Source organism: Drosophila obscura, unplaced genomic scaffold (genome assembly GCF_018151105.1).
Source record: "Drosophila obscura isolate BZ-5 IFL unplaced genomic scaffold, ASM1815110v1 contig_150, whole genome shotgun sequence".
Taxonomy (NCBI): domain Eukaryota; kingdom Metazoa; phylum Arthropoda; class Insecta; order Diptera; family Drosophilidae; genus Drosophila; species Drosophila obscura.
In genome coordinates, this window is record NW_024542736.1 from 13,096,746 (window position 1) to 13,107,569 (window position 10,824).

At 45.1% G+C, this 10,824-nt stretch overlaps 1 protein-coding gene across 10 annotated transcripts in view; it reads right to left on the minus strand.

Moving 5' to 3' along the window:
* Positions 1 to 8,830, minus strand: part of LOC111066680 (tropomodulin) — a 47,739-nt gene extending 38,909 nt beyond the window's left edge. For 4 of the 10 annotated variants that reach the window (XM_041591727.1, XM_022355468.2, XM_041591725.1 and 1 more), the window contains exon 1: positions 8,144 to 8,829. In XM_041591727.1, coding sequence (XP_041447661.1) covers positions 8,144 to 8,389 — 246 coding nt within the window. In that variant the 5' untranslated portion in view covers positions 8,390 to 8,829. Of the gene's footprint in view, positions 1 to 2,199; positions 2,605 to 8,143 lie in introns of those variants that run through there. The other 6 variants (XM_022355469.2, XM_022355484.2, XM_022355479.2 and 3 more) reach the window with 6 other exon arrangements.
* Between the last annotated feature and the right edge of the window lie 1,994 nt (positions 8,831 to 10,824).

Sequence of the window (10,824 nt, forward strand, 5' to 3'; positions counted from 1 at the left end):
GAAAAGAAGAGAAACAGAGAGAGAGAGAGAGTAAAAAAAGAGTGAGAGGAGAGCATGAATATGCATGACAGCTGCAGCAGTGGATGGGTGATGGGTGGGTGGTAGTGGCAGGTCTATTACTGTAAAAGTCTGTGCACCACTGTATGGCCCGCAGGGAGCTTTGCTGACCGCCGCTCCTGCTGCTGGTTATGCTATTGCCTTTCCCTCTGCGGCAGCCCCTGATGCTGATGATGCTGCATTTAATCAATCTAATGCATGCTGTCCCAGGCCACGCCGGACACCTCGCTAACCCCCTTCGACACTCGTCAAATTAACACCTCAACGACTAAATCGCTCAAAACTAATTAAAAGCCAGAGAGAAAAGAGAGTAATTAAGTGGGAGAGTGATGGCAATCGTTTATAGAAGATTTGCAAAGAATTCTTAGAGAAGAGGGAGTGGGCGAATGAGCAATTAAAGGGAGACAAACTGTTGTAGAATCCAGAGCAAGAAAAGTGCAGAGCAAGAAATAAATATTTGCCAGGTCACTGCTCGCTCCCATCAGCAAATTGAAGTTTGAAGGACGTCTACTGCTTAAGCGACACCACTCACTCAATAAGAGTGGGAACGGGTGGAAGACGACCGCAAACTGCTTACAAAAATTGCTAATAAACCAACAACAATGCACACAAGAGCAATAATAGGATGATGAAGGCAGGAGAGGCGGAAATAAGAGTGGGAGGAGGATAAGCAATAACAGGAACAACAAGCACAATGGCCAAAGCAGATAAAAAAGTGTGTTGATAGCCGCATAATAAAGCAGAACTTTGTGGAAGGAGTGGAGAAGAGAGAGCACGGACAAGCAAGAGATTAGGCGAGCGAGTGGGGAGAGAGCAGGCAGTCAACGTTTATTTTTAAACATATTGAAAAGGCAACAAGAACAAGCATAACAAAAAGGGGAAGAATAAGAACAAGCATCTGCGCCCAGGCATGTCATATTTTAGTAAGGTGCGGCCACTGGAACAGTGGGAGTAAGTCTTAGTAGGGCATATTTATAAGGCACTTTCCTGCTCTACTTACACACTTTGTGTCAGGCGGCGATGGTCGACAATTACACACCCTACACAAATTTACCCTTGGGCCGAGGCAAGCACATCGAATGAAAACAATTTTATTAAGTGAAAAATACGAAGGCAGAAAATACCCGCAGCCAAAATAAACAGTCGAAAGGCAGAGGAAGAAGAAGGAGCGAAAGAGGTATTAGAAGCATCGGCCGAGGGAGAGGAGAGGCGCAGCAAAAGTCCTTGGCAGTGGCAAAAAGTTCGAACAAACTGAACGGGTTGCTTTGCCGATGAGGGTGGTGGGCGAGAGCAAAAGAGAGGATATAATCTGATTGAAAGATGCGTCGAAGCGTCGCTGTCGATGTCGGCTGCTCACCTTGAACCACAACAAAAGCAACAACACACGCACGCACGCACCTGCACGGCAGACACAATTAAGAGCATAAGAAAACGGAAGCAGACGACAAAATTTTACGAGCCAAGCAGAGCAGAGCAATGTCAAGAGAGTGAGAGGGGGAAGAGGGGCAGATCAGCAGGTGACAACAGCAGCGACGACGACGATGCTGGCGACTTCTTTACATAAAAGATTGACAAGTGATTTTCACACCCAAGTGGCAAGCGCAGGAAAACACACAACAAGAAAAGCAACGAAAGCAACGAGAAAAGCCGAAAGAAGGCCAGGAAAAAGTTTCAAGTTTAGTAAATTTGTTTTCTTGGTGGGGGGGAAATTGCCGGAGAGCATTGTTCTGCTAAGTCGATAGGGATGCATGCTCTCCGGTCTCACTGTTGAAAATTTTTAATTTGCCAAAGAGTTAAAGAGGAGGAAGAGAGAAAATTGATGGAATGATTGAGTACCAGAGACCAAAGAGATGATAAAGTACGGGAAGGAAGGGAGTAAGAATCGGTATGGAATAGAAAAAGTCTGTTCGAATAGACCTGGGGACAGGGCGCTTGGGAACTGAATACCCTTCCAGAGAGTTGCACAATTTGAGCAGTTAGAAGAAGTTTGCAATCATTTAAAATATTTGAAAGGGAATTGCATTGAAGCATTCGGCTTGCCCAATTCATATTATATTTAGACGTCAGACGATGCATGTGATTGATTGTCAGAAGACCACCCCTGAATTCGGCCCTGAACACGGCCCCCCATGGACGACTTACCAAATCTTTTAGGATTGCCATGGCGACCGGTTGGCTTCCTGTAGGGTGGTGGGTGGAGGGGCGAGTCGTGCAGGTCTAATCCGCTTTTGCCAAAATCGAATAGAAATTAGCTTGGTCGATTGAGGGGCAATATTCGTACAAGTGTTGCGCACAATTTCAATTGATATTTTCGTAGTTTTCCTTTTAATATTTTACAATATTTTGTTGGATCACCCTCGGAACACACACGTACACACACGGCACACACACAGGCACACACACGGAGATCGCGCGTCACAAACTACGCAAGAGAGCTAGAGCAGAACGGACAGAGGCCAAAAACTAATCTATTTATTTTCCGACTGAATGGGATATGCCATTCCAGCAATAAATCAATAGTTTCGGTGGGGATTTAAGAGTATTTTGGGGGTATTTCGACCGTTTGGCGTTCCTTTGTTTCGGGGTTTTGCGATGCAACTGAATTCAAATCGGAAACTGCATCGAAATGCAATCAAAGTGCCAATTGACGTCGTGGCTCTGGTACGTTGTTTTCTGTTCTACAACACAATAACATATATATTATCTATCTATATATATCTTAACTTTCGATTTCTGGGCGTTGACAAATTCCTGGCATTTCTGCAAGTACGAAGCATTTCGCATACCATCGTCGGCAAGCGGAAATGGGTCCCTGGCGGCCATTGTCAAGTGGGCTGCTAACTCGAACTTAATGCGTGGGAGGCATTCACATTTACGCACCAAGAACCTGTCCAGGCCCTCGATTACAGCTCGCTTAACTCGACAATTACAGAGCAAATTAAACGCAAATTGCAGCCAGACTGCAATTATTACATTTCGTTAATTCGCAGCAAAAATTCGAGATTAAATACTGAAATACGATAATTGAATAAATTATGCGGACAGTTAGAGCTGGCTGCTGAAAAACAAGAAAGACATTGAATGACAATTGGCGATACATTCCATTTAAATTAGTAGCAAAAATTATCTGTAGTGGGACTCTCTTTTGTAACTTTTTTAAAGTGCGCTCACTATTTGTTTTATTGATTAACTTTAAAAGGTCCTACTTACGCCTAATCCTATTTCCATAAGGTGAATATATGATGGGAGAACGACAATAATTTCACTACGCAGTAGTGTAAGTATAAAGGACGACAGGCAGAACCTCTAATGGGAGCATGGCAAAATTCCAATGGAATTATGAACCGGATTTGGTGTCAACCCCCCTGTCTTTGTGGCGACTTCAACGAAATCGAAATTAAAATTTATGGACATTATTTATTTAGATGTGGATGCAACGGAGCCAGTGTAGTGGACGTGGAAACGGCCAAGATGCGTCAGTGTAAACAAGCAGCTGTCAGTGTTCTGTTGTTGAGAATATCGGAATATTTGTTGAGTTGCTGTTAAATGAGGTTAGCCGCCTCGCTCCGTTTGTTCAGCAAACTAATTTGAAAATTGCGTCACAAAGGAGAGCGTCCTCAATGTGGGTGCAGGATGGGGCTACCATCCTAATTTCCATTGAAAGGAAATGCCAATTGCCTGGGGGAACTATTTAGAGAACTTCCAGGTTTATCCTTTTAATCCGTCTATGGAATTTTCAGCTAATTGTAAGCGAGGCTTCCTCCTTGGCCACGAGCTTAATTTGCATTTGGACCCTCTGCCGGAGTAGGATGTCGAGTGGCCTCCTTCCCATTCGCCCTGTTCAAAGCAAGCTCGTGAAAATCTGAAAATTTCCTTATTGATTTGCCAAACAGACAACATTGTTATTATTTTTGTTGTTTTGCTGCGCGTCTCCTTGTGGCACCCCTTCGGGGCTCACTCCCCACCGCTTTAGAGTGGGGAAAACTACGCAAAACATTTTGTAAATTGAATTTTATTTGTTGAGATTTTTGCGGGCCGCACAAATGTAATTGGAATAAATTCTCAATAGAATAGAATATCCGCCCCCGACACTCGCTCCGAATTCAAGAAGGAAATTATTTGTTTGCAACGCTTATAAAACTCAGGGGTAAAATCGGATGGGGTGGAGAAGGAGATGGAGACTGCGGTGGAGGGAGACGTAGCAATGGGCAAATTTCCGTTGCGGCAGGTCAAAGTAGCGGCGGCAGAGAGTGATTTCGGATGAGATCTGGATAAATAAATAGGGAAAAGTGTTTGAAAATTACATGAAATATATGCCAGTCATAGAGCGGATTTTCCTGTATGCCGGAGGAGTCGAAAGGGTGGTGGGGCCCAAAAGGGGGAGCTGCAAATCGCTCAGCGGAATAAATGGCACGTTCATCATACGCCCCGTGCGCCGCGCACTATTTGGCAGACTTATTTATATACATATGGCCCACAGCATTTATCTACAAAAAACATGCATGTGGGATCGGTTCTAGCATACTACATATTTTCAATATACAATATGTACATACATATATGATATATGTATGTTTGTACGAGTATGTATGTTGTAGGGGAACGAAGGGGGCCCGCTACTCGTATGTTTTCACGCAAAAACGTTTGCCTTTCAATTATATAAACATATTTCGATTGTATTCAGTCAACAGGGGGCGATGGTTCCGAGAGGCGGGGACTGGGGTCTGGGGAGTGTGTGTGCATCAAAATTATAAATTGTTTGAACAGCCAAAGGCACCAAATAAATAAAACACAGAGAGCCACAAACGAGAATGAGAATGAAAACGAATCGCATAAATATCTGACCAAATGTACTCGAAATGAGCCACGCAAAGGGGCGCGGGGGGCAAATAGGGTCATGACGGGGGATGGGCAGGGACAGGGGCAGGAGCCGTTCGCCTTGGAAACTGCAACAAGTGAATGGAAGCTAAGCGAGCGTCAAAGGCCGCGACAAATGACTGACATTGAATTGTCATCTCGTTCTGTGTCGCCCTCAAAGCAACACCCACAAATACGAACATAGAGAATACCCTAACAGATTCGGTATTTCCTCTTTCCTCTGATCTGGATTTCCGCCGCGGCATTACCAAATTCAAATTTAAGCTGAAAGGGTATGAAAACAAACACACACACACACACCGTATATATTCAGTGAATATTTGTTTGTGCAAGATATTTGTTGTGACAGTGAAATATTTTCTGGCTGACTTCAAGAGGCGCCATCACTGACATCTGTCAGCGGCGTTGCAAGGGCACGCTGGGGCAGATAGGGGAGAGAAGGGCTAATGGTGGTTCCTGATTAGGAATGCGGCTATCCGCAGTTCTGCGGAAAGCGCTGGCGAATTTCAAATGAATTAATATCGGAATGGAATCGTCATGGAAATAGTTGCGGTCTCATCCGATACGAGCACTAGCTAATCGATTGGAAAGAGCACACTACCTATCATCCTCTCTGTATCCACAATCGAATATATATGCAAACACATTCGTATTAGCCTCTGCGGAGCAGCACTAAGACTCGCATGGATTTCCAATTAATCTCTGCTCAATATTATGATGTCTAATCAACAGAGTCCTGACCGGGGCAGGACGCCACAGCAGAGGGACAATGCCTGTCCAGGAAATGCCATTATGTATGTGTGTGGTGGTGGGTGTGGGTGTGGGAGTGGGAGCAGCTGTGTGCTGTAGCCTGGTTATGTGTAGGTTTACGGCTCGTCGGACAAATTAGCATGCCCCATTTGACCAGAGAGCCGAGATTCAGAGTCGGAGGCGGAGAAAAGATTTGCCTAAATACATTGGGAAATGGGAAATGAAATCAGCAAACAGCCAGCGGACAGCGGACAACGGAAGCGGAACAACAGTTAAATCAACTGTGAAATTTATGACAGTTTTCCTCGAGGGATGAAAAAGTGAATAGGGGAAAGGGAAAGAGGAGGGGGAAAGGGAGAGCCAAAGGCCAGAGCCTCCCACGGGCTGGGCTCCGACTTTATTTAACTAATTTTGCATCTGCAATTTGAACTCTGGCTCCTAGGCACGTACCCTTGCGGCCGGAACTTTGACCTGTTAAGCGCATAAAAATGACAAAAATGCTACGTGACTCATTAGCAAAAGTTGCAAAGAAAAAAAAGGGGGGAAAGCGAGTGTTCAGCAGAAGTTCAGCAGTTCATGAGCTCTGCCTCGCGTTGCAAAGTCAGAACGGATCCTGACAGGCGGCAACGCAATTAGTTCCATAAGCTGCTCTGCCCGGGGCTAGAGAGGCACCGAACCCGTCGACACATGTGGACACTCCCGCACACATGTATGCACTGAAAACAAAGACGATCCTAGAAGACAGATCTAACGACGAAGAGTTGTCACATACAAGAAAACTTATCGAAAGATGATGGGTAGCACTGTTTTTAGCATAGTTCTGTGTCCCTATCCCAAGTATTCGTTGGCGTTTCCCCTCAACCAAACCCCTCTCTTTCTTTCAGTGTAATGACAATCCTCACATCCTTATCCACAGGACTCTCTGGCTTACGGAGAAGCTCATGCGTTTTCATTCCCATTTCCATTTCGGGCACATAAAAGCCAGCGGCGGCGGCACAAAAAAGAAAGGCCGAACCGACCCCAAAAGCCAATTGCAATGCAAATTTAATTTGGCTGCCATAAAACTCGGGGAAATTTGGTTGCAGATAAGGAGAAGGAGGAGGAGGAAAGTACGTGGGAGACTGTAGCAGACAGTCGTAAAACAGAGGACAGAGGAGCCAGAGAAATCGAAGATTGCCGGGGGTGGATCAGGGAGAGACGGAAAGAGAGTGCTGGGGAGAGGCATGGGGGGCATGTTGCATGCGTGGCTGCGTGGCTGCCGCGCCAAGCCGGAAATGCAATTGTAAATGTAATTTTGTGCAACGATTTGTGGCAATTAATTGCTGTACAAGCGGCACACTCAGTACGGGTTTGCCTTTTCATGCAACTCGGTGCCCGTGGCGCACTAGACACCCCGTCGTACCCCTTTAGTACGCGCCAGACCGCAAGACACAAAAACCTCAATATTTATTTTCTGTTTTTTGTTTTTTGTTGCATTTTTATTTTTTATGCGTTTGTATGTTCGTTTTTTACTTTTGCTTTACTTTTTTACATTTGTTGGCGGCACAGAATTTATTGCATTTAATTTTTGTTGCCATTTCTTCGTCTCAGATTTTGTTCTCTGGGTTCCTCCCCCAAAGAGGAGGAGGATGGAATCTTGGCATCACAGCGGCATGGCATCGAGTATTTAAGTGATTTCTGCTTAACAATAATTTAATTTTTCTCTTTTTTATTCAGACCGTTTTTTGATCCGATCCGCGGGCTTTCAAAAAATTCAAAATCTTTTGTGATAATTTGCGCAGAAATCAAACAGCTGCAAAATTTGTTTTCCTTTTGCTTTTCTTCTTCGACGTGGCGTCGCCTATAGAAAGTGTGGCCGAACCATGGCGATATATGTATGTAAATATGTATGTATGTACATACATATGTACAGTGAATATATAGCCATAGATCTCGACTAAATTCGTTTGTGTGATGTATATAATGCAGGAAAAGATTTATAATATTTGCGGGACCGTATAAACAATTTGTTAAGACGCACATAGAGAAATGGCATCTTAAATAAATAATATACCCAGAGTTCGCCATGTTTTTGACCAATTTCTCAAGCGCACAAAGATCACAAAGGCGAAGGGTGGAAGCGTAGAAGGGGGCTGTAAATGATGAGGAGATCCCTACACTACACTACATGTGAAATATGATTTATTGGGTTTAATAAGCTAAACGCTTCAAGGGGATCCAAAAGCTTCGAGAGAATCTTTCCGTTACGCATCGATTTCTATGGGTTTCATGTGAGTTAATGGACTGAAATCATTATGCATATATGTACATATACATACACATATAGTGTACATAAAGTGATGCGAAGATCAGTTGTAGTATGTATACCTTTTGTTTCTATTGTTTATAGGGTCGATCTCTTATAATTCAGTAGACTGGGTTCAGTTCCTATTAATGGCGTAAGCCTGGGAATACTCACCTCAGTGATTTTCATGGTTCTCTTGACCGTCTTGCGGGTGACTTCAGTTGTCTCCTCCACAACGTCTCCATCCTCGTCGATGGTCTCGGTGACCATTTTCTCGATCTCTCCAGGGATGACTTCCTCGGTCCGTTCGGTAACGACGCTGCTCTTGCTTTCCGCATCGGCGTTGGCGTTGGTATCCGCATCCGGCTCCGGCTTGGTCTCCTCGGCGGAGCCACCAAAGACATCCTCAATGTCCGACATGATTAGACAGGATTTGTGTGGATTTTCTTGGTTTTACTTGGGATTTGATTCGTTTTGCTTGTGGTTTCTTTGGAGCACTTTCACTTGGTTCGTTCTCCTCTCCGGATCGATCCACTGACACGCACTGGCACTCACTGGTACAACAATTACACACACAACAACAGGAGATATTTCTCGTTATGTTCTCGTTTTCGTTGCCTGAAAAGAATCGGATCGGCCAGAAATGAATATATTTTTTCGGTATTTGACTTTTGGCTGTTGGCAGCCACTGATTATTATATAAACAAGTGTGGGGCGCCGTTCCTCACTTCACGATCACTGCGCGATCACGTTTTCCTGAACGATATACTATTATGTGGTTTACGGTGTACGATTTACGACGGGATCCTTTGGGATCTGATCTTGGGGGTATAGTGCATTCAATGCTTCCTCTCTGGGCGGTGTTCACTGCATTTGTGAGAGCGACCGGTGGGATTCAGTGGCGACGAAAGGCGCCACAACAACGAGAACAACGGAGGCAGGCAGAGAGAGAGAGAGAGAGAGAGATAACGGAACAATGGAACAACGGAACAAAGTCGGGACTTGACGACGGCACACGCACAAGACAAAAGTGAATGAAAAGCGAAACAAATTGAAATTACAATCAAAAACGCAAAATTTCAGTTTGTTTCGTGAATAAAGATAAAGATTACGATTCGGATTGAGCCTATTCAAATGAATAATTATAATCGACGAACACAGCGATTGGGGAAAGGCACACGAAGCAAATTACACGATCACGAATCCGCTGCTGCTGCCTTTGCTTTGCTTTGCTGCTGCTCTGCTTTTGCTTTGGATTCCGCTTCTGTTTCTGTTTCTGCTTCTACTTTTTTCTCTGCCTATGTTTCTAAATCTGCTGCCAGAGGCCACCGGAACCGATGCCGGAGAGCAGCCGCCCCAACAACAGATGTCTTTCTATAGGGGTGTGGCATTTCCTTGACAATTTCTCTACGCTCTGTCTAGCTCTTTCCTGGGATCACGAGGCGATGGTGGAGCAAGAGCACTCTCTGGCATTTCCTAACCCTACTCGAAATATACCTTGGCCAGCAGCATATAGTCGCTGAGCAGAATGGAAAATTTGTGCAGGAGAGGATGTGGGGGATATATAGGCTAGAAATAGCCCAGCGACTAGCGCAGACATCTCTCACGCCCCACGCTCTCCACTCTACACTCTCCACTCTTCACTCTCACTGATGCTGCCTCTACTGACGTATTTCTCATTTTTGAATGTTGATCTTCGTCTCATTTTTTGTATTTTGTATTTTGTATAGCTGCTATTGTTGCTTTTGCTTTTGCTTGGCCAAAACAAAAGAGAATGAGAGGTCCCGCTAATTGTCCGCCTGTTGCAATTTTCCCGTCAGCCAGGCGGCTGCTACTGCTTCGCTGCCCTGGCGACTGCAATTAGTGCGGCTGCCTCCTGACGTCTGAGGCGCGTTAAATTTGAAACCCCTACCGCTGCACAGACCACCCACCCCTGCATCCCTCTAACCCACCCATGCAGGGAGTCAGTCCCATGTGCGTGGAGCTATTTCGGTGGTCTGTTCCCAGAGCATGCCGTCAAACAATGGGCAGAGAGACTGAAAGAGAGAGTGCAGAATGGAAGAGTTGCTCAAATGATGGACTTTGCGATACCTATTCCCATTGTCGTTCGTGTTCCTTTCTCATATTTGTGATCACTTTTTATAAAAACAATTTATAAGAAAAATTAAAGGGGGAAACTTTCTTAATCAATAGACGGATGGATAGCCGGACGCAGCTTTCCCCATATTTAATCCCTATCATATTCCTTGCTATACATCTTTTTCCCTCCCCCTATATCATACACCGTCAGACACCCTCCTGAAAATGATACTCGAAATTGGGCTTCTACCCCACGGCATCCTGCGCCGTGCATTTGGCATGTCGGCCATTGGGCTGCTCGTTGCTGGCGTTCGACAGCTGAGAAGCCAGTGCATCCACATGCATCCCTCCCTCGCGTGGCGGTTTCATACAGGGTGCCCCAAGGCGACTGGCAGGGCATCTGTCAGTCGGCCATCTCCATCTCAAGTGGCGGACAGCCTCCGCCTTGTGTTTGATTTCCATATGAATTTGATTTTGATTAGCAAATGCTTTCAATTGCCGCTGCTGCTCGGAGATACCATTTTGACAGCACTGTGCGGACTTCCTGTATCGCATTGGCCGACTGCAAGATATATGAAAGACAAGTGTTCCAATGTCTGTCCCCTCGCCCTCACCCCACTGTACGCTGTGTAAACAAAGCGGGAAACACACGCAAGACGAAATATTCTAAAATTAATTTTCGAAAATGTCTTTTCAGCTATGCTATCCATCCCCAAAACGCAACGAGCAGGGAAATGCGACATGAAACGAGACAAATGGATGTATATACATAGATA